This window comes from Tachypleus tridentatus, chromosome 9, assembly GCF_004210375.1.
Source record: "Tachypleus tridentatus isolate NWPU-2018 chromosome 9, ASM421037v1, whole genome shotgun sequence".
NCBI lineage: Eukaryota > Metazoa > Arthropoda > Merostomata > Xiphosura > Limulidae > Tachypleus > Tachypleus tridentatus.
This window is the reverse complement of record NC_134833.1, coordinates 80,583,002-80,602,590: the sequence shown is the minus strand read 5'-3', so window position 1 is coordinate 80,602,590 and position 19,589 is coordinate 80,583,002. Positions and strand designations below refer to the sequence as shown.

General features: G+C 31.4%; 1 protein-coding gene across 8 annotated transcripts in view; it reads right to left on the bottom strand.

Moving 5' to 3' along the window:
• LOC143225595 (CCR4-NOT transcription complex subunit 2-like) overlaps positions 1 to 13,817 on the bottom strand; it is a 59,320-nt gene extending 45,503 nt beyond the window's left edge. For all 8 annotated transcript variants that reach the window (XM_076455310.1, XM_076455312.1, XM_076455313.1 and 5 more), the window contains exons 1-3: positions 13,686 to 13,817; positions 8,968 to 9,033; positions 4,882 to 5,062 (exon numbers count right to left, since the gene is read on the bottom strand). In XM_076455310.1, coding sequence (XP_076311425.1) covers positions 4,882 to 5,062; positions 8,968 to 9,031 — 245 coding nt within the window. In that variant the 5' untranslated portion in view covers positions 9,032 to 9,033; positions 13,686 to 13,817. The remainder of the gene's footprint in view (positions 1 to 4,881; positions 5,063 to 8,967; positions 9,034 to 13,685) is intronic.
• Between the last annotated feature and the right edge of the window lie 5,772 nt (positions 13,818 to 19,589).

Sequence of the window (19,589 nt, the reverse complement as noted above, 5' to 3'; positions counted from 1 at the left end):
TCAAAGCAAGTTTAATGAAGCAATCCTGCAGAGGAAGTAGTTGTATCAATGAGCCAAGATAAGCTGGTTGAGTGTAACTGGGTAGACTGAATGTGGTTTTAATGACTTTGTTTTAGGGGTTCTGTAGTCTTAAATATTGGTGATTTGTCATGTTACATGTTGCAGCATTACCATATTAGAAAAGAGATCTAATATATGCTTTGTAGATTGTTAGGAGGATGGTTTTAGTTGTGCATCCTCTGTTTAGTCCACTAATGCATCTCAGGAAGTTCCAGTACAGATTTTGCTGATAATATTCTTAAAGTGTTTTCTCTGCAATAGATTTGGTGTAAATGTTAGACCTAAAAATTTAATTGTGTTCGTAAAATTGATTTTTGTATTGTTTTAATGCAGTTTAATTTCATTGAATTTTTCCTGAATTTGTTTACTTTTTAATAGAATACAACAGATTGGGTTTTAATGGGGTTGAAAAAAACTTGTCATTTATTACAATGAGGCAATGCCAAGTGTTGTTTGGACTCTAGTGGTAGTGGTATTTGGCTTACTAGAAGTGCCCCATACAACTATGTCATCCGCATGTTGAGATGTTAACGTTTAATTTAGGGAATAAAGGTATATCGTTGATGAAAATATTGTAAAGAATGAGGACTAAGTACCAATCTTTGGTACTCCAGCTATAAAGGTAAAAGGGTTGGATACTGTTTCCTGAATTTTGACCTTATCTGACTGGTTAGTGATAAAACTGGATATCCAGCAGACCAGCTGGATTGGTAGACCTAAGGCTTGTTTTAACCTTGAGGCTATTGCACCAGACTGAATCAAATGCTTTTTGAATGTTTAGAATGGTAGCAATTGTGGTTTCTTTACCAATAAAGCTGCAGTAAAAGGATTCAGTTAGCCTGACAAGGTGATCTATTGTTTGCCTGTTTCTTCTGCCTGCATTTTGATTTTTACTCAAGATTTTGTTAGATTACAAGTACACATTGATTCTGTTGTTTTTTTCATAAGTTTGCCTAAAGTTTGAGTATACTAATAGGTTTATAGTTACAGGGGTTGTTGAGATCAATGTCTTTCTTTGGAATTATATTTATGGTGGCTGATTTCCAGACTTTGGGGTAGTATCCTGCTAAGAAAGGGAGATTAAATATCAACACTAAGTGATTTAGATTGGGACCTGAGAGGTATTTTTAAAACAATATTATTGATGCCATCTTTGCTGAGTGCTTTTCTTTAATCCTTTTCAAAATTAATTTAATTTCAGTTACGGATGTTGAGCATGTATAAAAATTAAAGAATATATTTTATTTACTGGGAAGCATGATGTAAAAATGCCAAGATTATCATTTACAAACTGGTTAATATGATTAAAGTGAGCCAAGTTGGATTATGACAGATTTGATGTTGGATCATTCCATGCCAACACACCTAGAGCTTCTCAGTTCATGTCATAGATTTCCTTGAAACAATTCAAGCAAAAACTTCAATTTGATTTATTCAGCCATGCAGTACATCTTTAGGATATTGCACGGCTGAATAAATCAAAATAAAGTTTTTGCTTGAATATTTTTCAAGAAAATCTATGACATGAACTGGGAAAAGTTCTTTTTCTCTGGGTGAGTCAGCATGGATTGACCCCATTGTGGATGTGGTGTAATTGTATTGCGGGTCTTTTGCTAGTGGATTTGGCATTGGTGATGATTTGGCCTTGCACCAGAATGAGGCTGGATCAGGTGATACTTATCAATAGGTTTACATAGACTGGGCCAATTATCTTGTTGTCACTTAATGAGTTTTTGATATGGTTGTTAGTGCTGTTAACTCTTTCTCAATGAGCTTGGTATAATATACACAAGTTCATCTACACATTTGCACATTAAGTATTTGCACTATAACTTTGGATACAGTGTATGTATCTTCACAACATTTGGTAGACTTCTAGTAAAGTTTACAATTCTTTTGTATACAAAAAAATACAATTTTTTAATGAAGTATTTTTCTAAAGATTTGTTTGTGAAAATATTGAGTCTGTTTTATTACCAGTCTAAGTGAAAAGTGATTTCATGTAATGATAAATAAATAAATATACATATATACACATATATATACATACACACACACAGTTGAATAACAAAAAAACATAAATAACTACACTCATACCAAAGAATTCTAATAAGATACATTTAAGTTTAAAAGAATATGAAACTTTGATCAGACCAAAGACACAACTTACCTTCTTGAAATCTTAGTTTGAAAGAACATTATAGCCTTTTCACAGATTAAAATGGCTGAGAAAACCACTTTGGGAATATTCTAAGCTGTCAATTGGTATTCACATGTCATACATACTGAAGTAAGTGTATGTGAAAGACTGTTTCCAAAAATGGAAAGAGGTGAACAAGGCCACTGTGTTTGATTCAGTATATAAGCCATGTCTCAGCAAATTAAAAAGATGAGGCTCTTATTTTATATTCTTGATTGTTATTATTGGTAATTTGAGTTCTTAATTTGTATGAAACTATAGACTTAGTATTTTGACATCACAAACATCTAATTTTTTAAGGTGTGCTGTATTCAATATACCACACAACTCACTAAAATCTATATTTAGATGTGTTCTTTTAATATTTACTTTTAAATTAAGAAACTAATTCAGATATAATATGAAAGTTTGAATTAAAATCTACAATGGGATTCCAAACTTGTTGACATAAATTCATAAATTACTAATTCAATAAAATTTTGAGTGCAAGTCAACAAATGTGATGACATGGCCTTTGACCTGTAATCCATTGTAAAAGGGTTAATTAAGGTCTTTGTAGAGAGATTTCATGAACAGATGAATTCACTTCCAAGATGTTTCATGTTAATAATTAGTTTGTGAATTTCGGGAGTGAATTCCCAAGTGCCAAGATTCAAAAATGAATTTTTAACTTAATATTGTATCTTTAATTGCAAGGGTTATTTCACTGGCATAGTTATTAATGTCAATCTCATGAATAGCATTCCAAATAATTGTTAGTAAGCATTTAGAGATATTTTCCACAAAAAGTAACCAATCAGTATGTGAGTATTCATATAATGATAGATTGTGTGGTGTAATATAACTCCATTCAGAATAGATTGACAGGGAAACCAGATAGTGGTTGACACCTATATTTTCGTGGACAATGAAACTGTGTCTGGCTAAAGATATGGGGAGTATTGCTAGACTTAAGATGACTTCTGTGTCATTATGGTCCACATGTGTCATATTATTGGTGCATATTGTTATTAGGTTGTCATCATCTAAACATCTTCTGGAACATTAGATTTCTAATTATTTATAACTATAAAATATGGAAGTACTGAAAGAATGAATCCCAAATTGTACAGTATAAGGGAAAAAATTGTTTTGTAGTGTCAAGAATGTAGGGAATGAAGCTAATGTAAAGCTCAGCCCTATAAACAGGAATGAAACAAACACATCAGCTGTGAAACAATGCAAAAAGTATGTCCAACACTCACAACAATTTGATCAGATAGAACAATGAATTTGATGTTACTAGTAGGAATGACATGTAAAGTCAAAAATACCTAAACATCCCTAGTTGACAAAGTTAATATCAAACTGGCAAACATCTAAACTTACCTAGTCCTCAAAATACATAAAAATAATGAATGTGTAAGCTGATTATGATGTGAAATATTTAATTCTCCCATATGTAAAGACAGACAAAGCCACAAAAAGAGCATCTAAGCTATGCCTACCACAGATAACACAAATAGATGCCAAGTGTAGAAGCTTAAAAACTTACTACTGGGATCTGGTACCAATAGAAAATAAAGTTAGTGAAGAATCAACCTCCACAAAAGTGAATGACATGGAGGCAGGGTAACTAGAGTAGGAAAAAGAAAACTAGCAAAACCACCCTTGTCTGAACCTCTAGAATGTAGAGAACCAAACTGAATATTTATCAACCTAAATAATTAGCTGTAAAAAACAAGGTGTGGAAGATCAAATCTCCTGTGACAGATTAAAATCAGAAGGTGTCAGAAAAAGGGTCCAAATTGTCCCATATGACAATATTCTTCCTCAGGAACATTGTCAGGGTAAAAATGAGAAATCAGTGGCCGAACAAATTAATCTAGCTCTTTGCAAAATAAGGCTTGTATCTCCTTTGCATGTAAAATAGAACCCGAGTCTTAACAAGTAGTATCAATCGCATTGTCAGTTGTAATGGGAACTACTGTAGTTAACACATCAAATTGCGAATTCATATGAAGTTCTCATATAATTCAATAACAAGAAACAAATGCAAAAAAAAAAAAAAACAATTTTTGAAACAATTGAATGCAAACACAGCACAAGAAAACTGTTGAGAAAAAAACTGAAATGTCACAAAAGCACAATCATAAGTGGTAGCCACATGTGAAAAAACATAAACAAGGCTGTACCAATCCAGAAAATGAGGATTGAGAGGGAATAGCACAGGGAGCTAGTTGTGCCAATGTAGGTAATGCAATACTATTGGTGGATAGTAGTCACATGATATATACATGTTCAATAATGAAGCAATAGTGGTGGGGTATATATACTGGTATATTGAGCACGAAAAGTACTTTTAGCAATGTTAAGAGAGCAAAAAGATTGAAATACCTTTGTGTGAAATAAGGTAAGACTATATCAGAAACACAGTTCTTATGTAAAAACATGTAAGGCCTCATGTTTATACAAACCCTCATAACTTAACTGGTATGATAGTTGTGTTTTGATAAAATGGAACATGAATTCTTACATTTCTTTAACTGAAAAGACATTTTTATTCACTTTCCCAATTAGATATAGATAAAATTCTGTAATGCCAGTATATATTAGTATTCATAGTAAACATATTTATTTGCCTGTTTGGTGAAGGCTGCTGAGGAGAAAGGTTACTCTGAAGACTGGTGGAAAAAGTTGGGATACTTGAGCTAGTTGGAGTGACATGACCTGGAATATGGTTTCCACTACTTCCAAGTCTTCCTGCAAACTGTGCACCGGATAAGCTACGAGGTTGTTGCTGTAGGCTCAATGGACCTATCCCTAAAGAAGTAAAATTTACGTTTTAGGAACCACATTTAAAATGATTTAGTCTTAACAAGTACAACTCTTGGACTGTCTACAAGTATCATATATATAACACCATTGTCTGTCTGTGTGAAATGCAACTTAAATATCTTTACAAACCAATAGATGGTACCACAATATGCTATTTTTGATAATTTTCACCTTCAGTTTGTTCTTTTTTAATTATTTAGTAAAAAGAAATTTCTAAGCATTTTTTTATGAAATGTAATAATGTTGGAAACTTGACCTTCCAATTCTTTGTCATTACAATTAATAAATTCCATGGTCAGACTACGAAGGACTTCCATGACATTCAAGATTTCCATGATTAGTTTTTTCATGTGGCTTTACCAAGAAGCATATTTGAACACAAAAATTCAAATATACATAAATGCAAATTATAATCCAGGAAAACTTGTAGATGATAAAAACTTTAAACAAACTACCTGGTGTTCCCATACCTGGATGGATGTTATGTAAATTCATGATTAATGAAAGATTGTCTTTGGACATGAAAAGTTATTTCCTTTATATATATAACACCAAAACAACCATAAAAACAGCAAAACACAAAATGTGAAACCTTAAATTTGTATTTATCTCCTCATGGATCCAACAAATATTCATGTCAAATTTGGTGAAGATCCATCAATAGGGGCAAAGTAGTGGTAAAAAAAACATGCAAAAACACTAAAAAAGAAACTACAAAATGCAAAATTGAAAATTTATGTGGATTACCCTATGGATCTAATAAATCTCCATACCAATTTTAGTGAAGATCCATTCATACCCTGCAAAGTATTGGACATGCAACAGAGAGTACTATTATATTTATATATGTGCAGTTTTGTCTGTTAATAAATATATAAGTGCACAGTGACTTTCCAAACACCTTGTATGTTTGCACACAAGATAAACATTTTGCAAAGTTGGGGTTGCACATTGCATAATACAAATGTTTTTTCCAGTTTTTTTACAAGCAAGAGTTTTATTATAGTACGATAATGTTTTTTGTGAAATTTAAAAATATGATGCTCAAATAATCCAAGAGAATTCAAACTAAGTTTTTAGAACTAGGGGAAATAACAAAACTGTATTAATCTACACAATGGTAGTTCAAACATTTAATTGCGCTGTTTGTTACTAACACTGGTGAGTGATTAAGTAGTCTCAAATTTCAATACTTTTCACCTTTTTAAGAATATTTTCCAGGGTATTTGAAGCAATAAAACATTGTTAATTAGATCCTGGCATATTTTAGTCTGTCAACTTTATCTCAGCCTAAAAGCTTAATTTCTTCTTCAACTTAGGCATTCTACACCACTTCTACTGATATTTCTAGACCTTAAAATTAATTACAATATTACAGTTTTCTTTTCACAAAAGATAAAAGTCTAAAACTTAACCTGTGATGTAAAGGTACAATTTATTCTTTCATAATAAAAGAAAAAAAAATCAAATGCCTACACCCAAGCAGTTATTTTATTTTTCAAATTCATAATAAGTTTTCATATGAACATACACACATATATGATTAGAATATTCACAAACTCACACACAACTAGAATATAAAAACTCTCAAGTTGAATTTGCTTTTGAAGTTAACTCTCTCCAATTTGCCACTGTCTTTGCCCATTACAAATGCCTTTCTGTTAATGTTTGTGCTAAATTAATGCTAAGTTGTTAGTTATGTGTAATCTTATACAAGTAATGAAAGCATAAAATATCACAGACATACATAGATAATGATAAAATATACACACAAAAAAAGACTAGGAAAAATACACACAATATTGTTCATATATTTTTATAATCTGTTTTAGAAAATATATAAACAGTTAGTTAGAACAAAGTTTCCAAAGCAAAATAATCATTAACTGTCTTATGATGGACACTTAGCTAGTTCTATATAAATTCATCCGAAGGTTTTAGTTTCAGATTAAAGGAAGTTCACAACTGTCTTGTTGCATTTTCATCATAATTGAATAAATATTGGTAACCACATAGCAATACCATTGTACTAATTCCCAACTTAGACAATGAAATCAGAAAAGTTGTAATACATGAATTACTAAATAAAGCAAGCTGACACCATATAAAAATCAATATTTCTATCTGCTGAACAATTTAACAAGTTTTTTATTTCAATAAAATAAATGTTTTGTTTCATTAAAGCAGAAGGTCACATGCACAAAAATAATGTAAAATGATATTATCAAGTCATCCCACAAGTAATGTCCAAAAATTTAATACAGAAAGTGTATCATAATTTTTGTCTTTGTAGAAGGCTTTAATGACTAAAATATGTAGTAAGACATGTATAAAAATATTCAGCCAAATAAACGAAACTAACTCAACACCACTTTCTCAGATCATTAACCAAATAAACTCTTATGAAGACATATGTGTCTGAGGAGCACATTAGGCATATAATGCTTTACGAGTTTAAAAATGGCAATAGTGCAACAGAAACTACACGAAACATTTAAGGTGTTTATGATGCAGAGTCTCTGAATGAAAGATAATGTCGAAGCTAGTATTAGAAGTTCAGATCAATTGACTACAGCTTAAGTGATGAGCCACGTTCAGGTCGTCCTGTTGAGTTTAATGATGACTTGCTGCTGGCTGCACTTGATGAAGGCTGTGCTGTAACAGTTGAAGAACTAGCACAGAAGCTTAATTAAACCCATTCAACAGTTCACTGTCATCTGAAACAGCTTGGAAAGGTGTTAAAACTTGGAAAACGGGTCCCCTATGATTTGACAGAAGCCAATCCTAGAGCAAGAGTGGACATTTGCACTTCTCTGCACTCTTGTGAATATCACTAACCTGTCCAAAAAATGTTAAGTGCTGTAGACAATAGCTCAGTGCAGGTAAAGTTGCTAAAGCACAGCCTAAAATGGACCTCCACCCGAGTAAAGTTTTGTTAAGCATTTGGTGGGATATTGTTGGTGTGATCTATTTTGAGTTGCTGCCACTCAATGTAATGGTTACATTAGACTTATGAAGTCAAAAGTTAGAGTGCTTGAATGTTACACTGAAAGAAAAGAGGCCTGCTTCGATCAATCGTAAAGGTGTTGTGTTATACCAGAATAATGCACCGCCCCATATAGCAAGGATCACATCTGCAAAGCTAGACTGAGAAAAACTTCCACAACCTCCTTATTCTCCGGACCTTGCACCATTTGATTATTATCTATTCAGAAGTTTGCAGAACTATTTTGATGGAAAAGAGCTTGGAACACATGTAGATGCCATAATTACCATCTCCACATTCTTTTCCTACAACCTCCACAAATTTTACACCCCAAGAACTCTAAACCCCAAGAATTATAAAGAACTGGCATTCAGAAGCTTGTGAATAGTTGGCAAGAAGTAATTAATAATAATGGAACATACATTATTGTTTAAATAACATTAAAAGCATTTGAAATCTTTTCTCTTTTTCTGGACCTAAAATCAGACGTTACTTAAGGGATGACCTGATACATATCAAAATAAACATTTTGATTTATTTCAGTAGACTGCCTTCAATCATCATAAAAAATGTGTGGAATTTTGAAAAATGTTCTCCATGCTTTCTTAACTAAAATATTCCTTAAATGTCAGCCATACTATCATCTAAATGTAACAATGTCCTGATTGTAAGTTTATAACCTTGCTATTCAAGTTGCTAGTACACAATTTTTTAGACTTATTTATGAAAAAACAACCATTAAACCACCATTCTAGTGTGCAAAAAAAAGAGATCATGTTGGCATATAATTACATCTTAAATGTCAACACTAAACTGAAAAAAATCTTGAATACATACACATACATTGTTTAATTAACAACTATTACAAAATAACTGAAAAATAGTAGCTTAATTTCAAATATACCTAACCCTCCTCCTCCAGGTTGGCCATAAGTACCAAATGGCTGAGATGGGGATGGCGATGCCATGTCTAAAATCATAAGTAGAGAAGAAAGAAACATCATAAAAGCCTGTATAATTTACATTTTAGTAACATCTTTTAAAACAATACTAATTACATCCTACAAGTCTGTAAATACAATGTTAACAGAAAAACAATATCTTAACAAAACCAGGTGAAACAATTCTTCACTTGTGTACAATTAACTACACACTAAGTATCAAATTTTCTGTTTTATAAATTACTTACCTCTTTCATCTATACTTGCTAATTTTGATTTAAAGTTTTAACACATTATTTATCAGTTCATTCCAAACTGAAAATTCTCAACATACCATTAGTTTATCGACTTTTTTTTTAAAAAAGATGCACGGTTGTTAATCTTACAGATTCTTTTTTCCTAGAAAGTTAAACTGCCATACTTTTAATTAGATTTAGCATCATATAGTTTTAATTTAATATTACTCTTATAAAAGTGTGTTCATACATTCATCAAATCATACCACCAGAGCTCCAGATTTTTAAATTTTGTAATGATCTTCTTGTTATATATAGACAAATCAAAATGCACGTTCTGAACTTTTACGGATGCAAATTCAAAACTTTATTATATTTTCATGTGGACAAATGAACTTGGCATCAAAACACAATTAATAAACCAAGTTTAAAAACAAGTTTTAAGTTATTAATTTTATAAGGAAATAAAGAATATCCATTCTTCTCTAGCATAAGAACTGTGACAATCGTTCTATAGGTCCTCAACCCTTCTATAATTTATTTACCATTTCTCTCTAAAGCATGGAATTTAATGAAAATTACTCATTATTGTACAGACACTACTAAGGCAAAGTTTAACATCTACAAATTTCATTCTTATTTGTTTTCAGTTATAAACTAGAAAATTTGACCTACTTGAAATGCCTACATATCACGCTCTCTGTTTTACAAGTTGCAATTAGTTCTCAGTCAGAACGACAAAGTATTAATCTATCATACAACATTATGAAATAGCCAACCTTACTTTTATTTTATGGTTTTGATGTATGTTCGTTTATTCCTTCTTTCAATTAGTTAAACTTGTATTTTTTAGTTATATAAAGTACTAACTCTAAATGATTTTGAGTACACTGTTATTACAGAATTGACACATGCTTCATCTGGTGGTGATGTATAGATATTAATGTTGTGAAACATTATGTAAATTTATCATAGTAGACAGTAACATGTGATGTAATCTCTAGGTTTAAACACTATAAAAACCCTTCAGATCCTTAAAGTAGTTCACAAGATATTGTTAATATTATTGCTCAGAATTGTTATTGATCTTTAGAAGTAATTTAACTTTGAAAACTTTGTTTTTTTTTTACTTATTGTAATTAATAACAATGAAATTTATGTTGTATTGTTTATTAACATTTATATATAGTTATGGCCAAGCATAAGTTTACTGTATGTTTGTTTATTGTAAGCAATAAAATCTGTAGTTTCAAAGTTATTTTGGATGTTAAGTTTGAAAGTTTTATTTTGGATTTACGTTATATTTTAATAAATTGTTTTTGTTTGACCTTGGTTGCAGCAGTGCTTTATTTTAGTCCATTACATTACAAAACATTGTCTATTTCATATTCAGTTTGACATTTTCTCTTGCAGTGTTCTGAATAAGAAACTTAGGAAATAATTTAGGCTGTTATGACATAGTTAAAATCCAGTTAAATTATAATAGTTATAGGACATTATTTACTTTGTGCAAGTTGTCTCTATGTTCTTAGATAAATTACTTAGGTAAATAAAGATTATTTAATGTACTAGTACAACTATTATTAAAAAGTAGACTTAAATTTAATTGCCAACCTACAAGATCTTTTTCAAGTATATTCTTTATTTATTATTATAAAATTTAAAAATTAGAATTTTATTAGGTAACTTATACTCACATTACGTTTATCATACTTATTATTAATTATGGTACTGATGCTGATGGAATACAATTATTGAAACTTGTTTTTAAGATGCGAGCTGATTTAGTATGTTAAGATACTACAGAATGACTTGGATGAATTAGGGTTTATGAAAATATTTAGTAAATGGCCTTTAATTACAGTAAATGCAAGATAATGCATCAGAATTGTCACATGAACCCACTCAATATTGTGACTGAAAAAAGGACCTTTACACAGTTGTAAATAAATTACTGTTGTGATCAAAGTAGTGTTCTGTTGCAATTAGTAAAGCTAGTATAACTTGAGGGTATATTATAGGCATAAATATTGCAATAATTACATGTTTTTGTTACACCAGCATAGCTTAATGTACTACGTGTGAAAAGAATTTAAAGACTGCTTTTAATGACTCTTTAAATTGGTACTTTTATTAGAGTAAAATATGTTTTTTACCCCTTTGTTTCGTGGCAATTTTTTACAGGACCTACATTTGTTAAAACAAATATTACTTCACAGCTTAACATTTAAGGTTTATAACATGATTCTGTTCAATTGAAACTCTAAGCAGTACAACTGTTTGTCTTTTACAAGGCTACAATACATATACAGACCCAAAGTGTTATCTATCTCAGTGGCAAGAGACATTCACATAAATTTAAATTTCACTGTATACTTGAAGTTTTTCCATAAATTACTTTTCCAATAGTTTTTATTCCTCAGTTCTAAACATTTGTTGTAAATTACAAGATTGACAGTTGACTGCATAAGCCTTGCCATAAGATAAAAAGTACAAAACTTGTCCTTTTAACACTGTTAGAAAAATTCAGAAGAAAGGCATCATCATGAAATAAAAACTTCTAAGTATCAAAACTGTGCTTGTATTACATATATAAAAGTATGAACTAACATTAACAAAAATAAATTATGGTGTACTAAACTTATATTATGGCAGTTGTAAATTTTCCTTAAATATGAGAACAAGTGCCAAAAAAAGAATTCATCCTCTTTAGCAAACATCAGCAAAAACCACCAATTAAAGTAAAATGTAGCTTTTTATATTTACACTCATTCACCAAACAAAATGGACAATGTTTTTCTAATATTTATGTCAGCCACTATAATAAAATAATACTTGAAAACATTCATCTTTGACTAACTGTAATATGCTTAACAACTGCATATCATAGATACAGATATAATTATAAGGTATTTGATGTCATATTTATGTGGCATTTGTCCAATTGTAAGTACTGTGATTGTTGGAGAAAAGAATCCCAAGACAAAATGCCACTCCAATTCTGTTGGTCCTAACACAAAAATGTATGGAGCAAAAATTAGTAAACTTCTTTTAGGATTATTAAATCACTCCAAAATAAAACTTAAAAGTAGTGCATGTATTGGAAAATGCTGGAATTCACAAACACTACAGAATTTGACTAAGTACTTTTTCATTACAAATAGGCCTGAAGTGTCCCATTTATATTAAATATTTCATCAAACATACATCTTCATACCTCTAAATATGAATAATTTTATCTAGCACGTGTTTTCCTTAAAACCATCAGTAACTGAAAAGGGATTAAATCTTATGTCATACTGTTGCTGATGAATACATTACAAATAGACAGCCACTCTCACTGGTAAAAAAAAAAATCTTAAAACTGCCCTTCACATTCATAACATACCTGGTAATCAAATTTTAAAATAACTGAAATCAACTGCATCTATCATACAAATCAGGTGAATCATTTTTCATTTATAATTAATCAAAAACAAAATTCGAACAAGTACGCATGTACATTTTGAAAACTTAAACCTCTATATCTAATAATTTAAGCCCAAGCAAATTTTAGAGATGAATCTTAGTATACTAAGTTTACAAAAAAAACATTAACATTACTATATTATTATATTATATAACAGTTATAAATGCAGTAAAGTGTGTGTTTTCTTATAGCAAAGCCACATGGGCTATCTGCTGAGCCCACTGAGGATAACTGTGCCCCTGATTTTTGCATAGTAAATCTGTAGACTTACCACTGTACTAGTGGAGGGCAGTAAAGAAGTGATGAGTAAAAGATTCTGTTCTTTTAAAATAATTTCTTTAAAAATTTAAAACTTTTCAGATAACAAACATAATCAGTGATGTCGAGAAACCCACTAGTTGAGAAATTTATATGCAAAAACAGCTACAAGCCGTTTTTGCACATAAAGATAACAAACACATCTACAAGTATCAGCAGTATTACTATTATGTTCTCAGAAGGCTTTACAAAATTGTTTACATCTTTAATCCAAATTAATGCAAGTTTTTAAGAATCAATGTGTCAAAAACAAAGTTGTTGGCTCTGCCAACTTTTCATTGTTTCAAAGAAAACGTATAGCAAATATGACCAAATGTTTTTGTACTCCTGAGTTCTAAAAAGTTACAAACTACATTTGACGTTCACTATTCTAAAGTGTATTATTTATGAATTCCAGTGGAACATATAATCGTTCATTTGAAACGTTTCACGTGTTTCAATGAAAATAAAAATAAACAGTGATAACCCACTTAAAATTAGTAGCAACAGTTAAAATCCAATTTGTGACGTAACTTTGTCCTTCCATACAAACCTCGAGTCCAGTTACTTTATCGTTCATTTCACCATAACTATTATTATTACTATTATCTTTTTTTTAAGTAAAAGTAATTTATTTTAAAATACATACAAAATCAACAATAAAATGTAAAATACTTACTCCCAAGAAACTTCAAATTCTATTTCACTAAATTAGGCCTAGCATACGTTTTTTCTATAATAATTGATTTCTTTTTAGTCGTAAAATCATTCGCCCTCTACCAAGCAAATTGAAACAACTTAAGCCTTTTTTATTCGTCTTATTATCTTACTTTAGCATTATAGTAAAAATTAAAATAGCATATATAAATATAGCAGAAACAAATTAACGTAAATAATAATTTTTTCTATGTCATTAAAAATATATTGACCTCACCATCATGTTAACTTTGTTTTTGTAGAATTTTCTTTTTAACATACAATAATAATTTCAAGAATTGTTTCTATTACGACATTGTCACGAAATAAATTGATTGTCTCTTTAATTAATTTCAATACTTAGAAATTTTATTAGTCACAAATGAAAAAAAAACAACGGCTAATAATTGTTTGGGTAACTCAATTGTTAACATTCTGATGTTGGTTAATAGGCATACATTATAGACTTGACCCAAGTTCTCTTGCCATTATTTAAAAAAAAAAAAAATGCTTGCGTTTTTATAAATATAACCAGAATCGTAAGATATCGCACTAAAACTTTTATCTTATTTGGAAGCGTGATATGATTCTTGCTTGTGTGCTCCTGTCTTTGCAATAGCTAGTTATAACTAATACTAAACATAACGACTGGCAGTAATCGTGAAGACCATTACTATTTATTTTATGAAAACTTTTTTTTGTAGATTTTTTGCGTATTTTTACTTTGCTATCCATGTTTGAAGTTATTTGACGAACATATTTCCAAAACTTATAGTATTGCGGATACTTAAAACTTTCTATCGGAAAACTGCTCTAGCCAAATATTACATCGGCTTATCTCTAAAATTATATGAGCATGGTCGCTGATATTGTGACTGTAACTTTACAGTGATCTAAAAAATATAGAAAGCAAAATACCTCTGTTTAATGTATGAATTATGAAATTATGTTTAGTTTACTTTTCCCCTCGTAATCTGAGGTTCGTGGGTTCGAATTACTTTCAAACATGCAGATGTTATTATATTACAGTTAATCCCACTATTCGTTGATGAAAGAGTAGCCCCGTGGGGGCGTTGTGACGGTCAATTCCACTATTCGTTGGTAAAAGCGTAGCCCAAGAGTTGGTGGTGGGTGGTGATGACTAGTTGCCTTCTAGTCTTAAACGGCAAAATTAGGGACGGTTAGCACAGATAGCCCTATTGTAGCTTTGCGCGAAATTAAAAAACAAAGAAACAATTTCTACTGATTCTAAATAGCATTTTATTTAGAAAAAAATTATATATACACGCTAAAAAGTTTTTAGTTTCACCTTTGTAAAATAGTTTTAGTAGTCTTTAAAATACTGTTCAATGTAGATTATTGTGATCTACATCATGAGAGATATTGTTTCAAATATATTTCAATCATCGTGCTTCAAAATGGATATAGAAACCTACTTTTAGCTTTTTCAAAAAACAAAGAATAAGATATATTTAACTGACAATATTTTATAATGGACAAAACCTGCGAACTGTTTTTTTCTTGCCACTGTAACATAATCGACCAGGAAAGGTCATTGTTTTTTTTAAATAACAGTACAAGTAACATAATTTCCATTTATTAAATGTCCCTGTACTTATATAATTTGTTTTATACTTGTGAACCTACAAAACAATAACTTCCATAAGATCCAGATGGTAAATTCATTGACAAGATATTTTAGTATATGTCTGTGTTTTTAAAACACTCATTCCAGATATCTAATTCGAATTCGTACATTTTATTCACACTGCTATGAAGTCATTTACATCTACATCAATTACAGAAAAATAAAAAGCTGAAATGTACTTGTCTGTCACTATAGGTATTTTTCTGTATTAGTCCATACTAGCATCACAAACATATGGGCTGGAATGACTGAAGGGTCTAAGCTCCTCTAGGTTTTTAAGAGTGGAAATAAGTAAAAAATCATCCCTTTGTCTTTAGCCTTTTTTTTGTTCTGTCAAAATGTAAGAAGTGAAGGAAACTGTATTTGTCAATTGGCCTTTTAACCCTCCAACCTTCCTGGTTTCTTCACTTTTGAGAGTTCACTTCTCAAACCCAAACTGCTAAAGTTCATCTTAATATTTAACTAGTGTATAGCCCGTTAAAAATGACGGGACAAACACTACAACCCCCACATTTACCTCATAGTATACTTTAACCTCATATTTCATAACTAACTGAAATATATAAATTTTTCGAAATCAAGCTTGACCAACAAAAGGGGCAGAAAGGTACAGTCAAGACAGTCAGGCGTCGGTAGATTCCATTGTGGGCCAATTAAAATAAAGATCATTCACAAAATGAATTCGTGACATATTCATAGTATGATTATTGGTAATGATACTTTAGGTTAACATCTTTTAATCTACTGAAAAGCTAGTGGATTTTGGTAACACGGCATTCCAACAATGACTTTTATATCATGTTGTCTAACAACAAAAGTATAACCTAATATTGTTGTTTGTTTATGCATTGAAGGTATAAAATGAAATATATAAACAACAAGATTGTAAAAATATTTGTTGATTCTTTTTTAATTCAGAGTCTAGGTTGATTAAAGAGGTTTGTTTGTTTGTTTTTTGTTTAAAAAGTTGGTGATGTAACAGAAAATAGCTTAATTCAGAAAAGTTTTAATTTTAAAATTGAATCAATATTTTTACTTTTATAATATATTTTTTTCCATTTTGTGCTGAACTAGGTGATCCCACATTATATGTTTACCTTAAGCTTATTATATTAACACTCACTACACTTATAAAGTTTCCGTGTACCCTCTCTCACGGCCTGCTTGTACCCTCGTCACTAAAATCGTAACGGACAGACAGCGATCGAACTATTCTATTTGGATAAATGCAAAATGGATTTTATGACTCCTCCTATTTTCAGAAATAAAGCGTGATATAATGTGACACACTTTGACGTTCATATAGGTTAGGTGTTTTATTGTGAATCAGTGTTAACACTATCTATTTCACCACTACCATTTGTGCAGTTATTTTCTTCAATTGACAAACTGATTGACCACTCATGCACTGCCGATGAAAACGAGATTAGAGTGTTCTTGTGTCTGTCAGGTGTTTTGAAACGTTAGAACCCTGTGCAAGCGTGACAAATAATTCTCATCATTCTTTCAGGTTCATGACACTGGATGCTTATAGATGGAAATATACTTAAATTCACCTTGTTAGTTATTGTATTTAATTTTTCTTTGCCAAATGGGATTTCAATATTCTATCAAGTTTATGCTGGAGTTCTATTTTCTTTTATGATGCTCACTGGATATCAGACAACTTTAATTAAGTCTGATTGTTGGTCTTTCCCTCTGTAGGAATTTAGATGGTTGTAGTTGGGTGCTAGTAGTTGTTGACAGTAGGTGGTGTTCAATCAGTTTATTCAAAGGCAGAGAAAAATTATTTGTCTGTTGAATTCACGCAAAGTTAATCGAGGGATATCTGCGTTAACTATTCCTAATTTTGAACTGACAGGCTAGAAAAAAAAAGAGAACAGTCAATAGCACCAACCACCAACTCTTGCGCTACTTTTAGCAGAGCAAATAGTGAGATTTTACTCTCACTGTTATAACAAATCCACAACATCAAAATGTTGTACACAATTTTTGTTGCATGGTAATGAGATGCGAATCACTGAGCCTCAGATCCAAAGAGCTATGCATAGAGAAAATTAATATTGCACTCAGTATATAATATAAGTACTGAAGCATGTTGGGGGCTGCATCTTAGATATTGGTGTCGATGACCTAGACAAAATTATTGGTATCTTGACTGTTGACATGTAAAGGTGGATTCTAACCCACACAACTCATTGTTCAGAGATCCATTTTGCAGCAAGAAAATTATTACAAGGATAAGGTAAATGTGGTGAAACACTAATGTAATGATAAAGAAGGCTCACAGGACATGGTTTAGTTTGTACATGATCCTGATGTTAAAATATCGGATCAGTATAGGCTTAAGTAAGAGATAAGAAAGTCAGTAGATGACTAAACAACTTGATCAAATTGTGAGGAGCCTGGCATGGCCAGGTGGGCTAAGGCGTTCGACTCGTAATCTGAGAGTCGCGGGTTCGAATTCCCGTGGCACCAAACAGGCTCACCCTTTCAGCCGTGAGGGCGTAACGATCAATCCCACTATTCGTTGATAACAATGTAGCTCAAGAGTTGGCGGGGGTGGTGATGCTTAGCTGCCTTCCCTCTAGTCTTACACTGCTAAATTAGGGGCGGTTAGCGCAGACAGCCCTCGTGTAGCTTTGCGCGAAATTAAAAAAACAATTTTTGAGGAGTACTACAAGACATTTAAAAAACATGCCAGAAACAAGCATCAATAACCTCTATGGCAGTATAAAAACAAGGTTTAAACTGTCCGTGTAAAGTTAAAAACGCTCAAGAAATATACTAATCCTTTTTAAAACACATTTACTTTTATTTTCTATTTTTTGTGATAATGTTTGTTTGTTTTTTGTTATTTCTGAGTTCTTATTTGTGACTGTGAAAATATCGCTCCCATGTTTCTATAATTATTTCTATTCTGCTTTACAATTTTTAATCTATCTACAATAGTTTCACTGTTTATACTTGTGTTTCACTTGTCTCTCGGATAACTTAAAGAAAACCTTAAGTTAATAATGAAAGCCTACTACTTGACATTTACTTGTTCTAACATCGATGACGTTTTCGGAAACCGCATTTTTCAGGTTTATGTATATATATATATATACACCCTTGTGCAAATTAATTGAAACAAGACGAAAAATTACGATTTTTTTTTTTTTGCATTTTATTTCTGAGAATCCAAAAATTACTCACAAATTAATACATGATATGACCGCCTTTATTTTTCAGAAGATCATTAATCCGCTTTGGCATCGAGTCCACGAGTTGACTGCAATCTTTACTAATTTTTGGATCGCGGTACCACACCTCAATTAGCTTATCTTTCGTAGTACAGTCTTTTCCCAGAAGTCTTTCTTTACAAATCGGCCAAAAATCTTCAATAGGATTTAAGTTCAGAGATTTTCCAGGCCAGTCCAGCATCTTTATTTGCGTTGTAGTCAATAAAATTCTTCACAAGTTTCGATGTGTGGGACGGAGCCAGATCTTGCTGAAAAATGCCAGATCCATCTGAAAATCTCTTTTTCAATTCTGGAACGACTCTTTGTACTGTGGTCCTCGCATCATACCTTCTACGATATGTAAGCCTCCAACGCCATAGTAGCTGAAAAAGCCCCGAACCATCTTCTTCAAGAGATGTTTTACGAACTGACTGATGTGAGATTCTCGAAGTTTCTCACCTGGGGATCTGCGAACATGCACACTTCTTTGATCCTGTACAAAGAAATGAGTCTCGTCACTGAATAACACCTTCCTCCATTGTGCTTGCGTCCAGTTCTTGTATTTCCGACCCCATTGATACCGTTTTGTTTTTCATTGAGTTGGTAAGAAGTTGTTTTTTGACTGGTCTCCTTGCCCTTCTAACACAATTTCGAATGACGTAATATTCCTCAAAATTTTGTCATATATCCCAAAAAAGATTGACCGTACTGCAAAACATAGTTAATGACGCCGTCTGTGTGAAAAAATGACTATTAAAGGAAATCAGCGGGTCCAGCGAGCCTACACCGGCCGCCATGCTGAAAATATTGTAAAATGACCATTTGTTTCAATTAATTTGCACAAGGGTGTAGATTGTTGTTGCTTTTCGGAGTATTATTTACAACACTTTTTTTCATTTTTAGTTGGCTGACTAGTGTTTTGTTAGTACTTTTAGTTTGCAATAATTGTTTTTAATGAACTCATAAGTGATGTTGGGGTGCTGATGTTATATGCATGCCAATACAAGCTAACGCT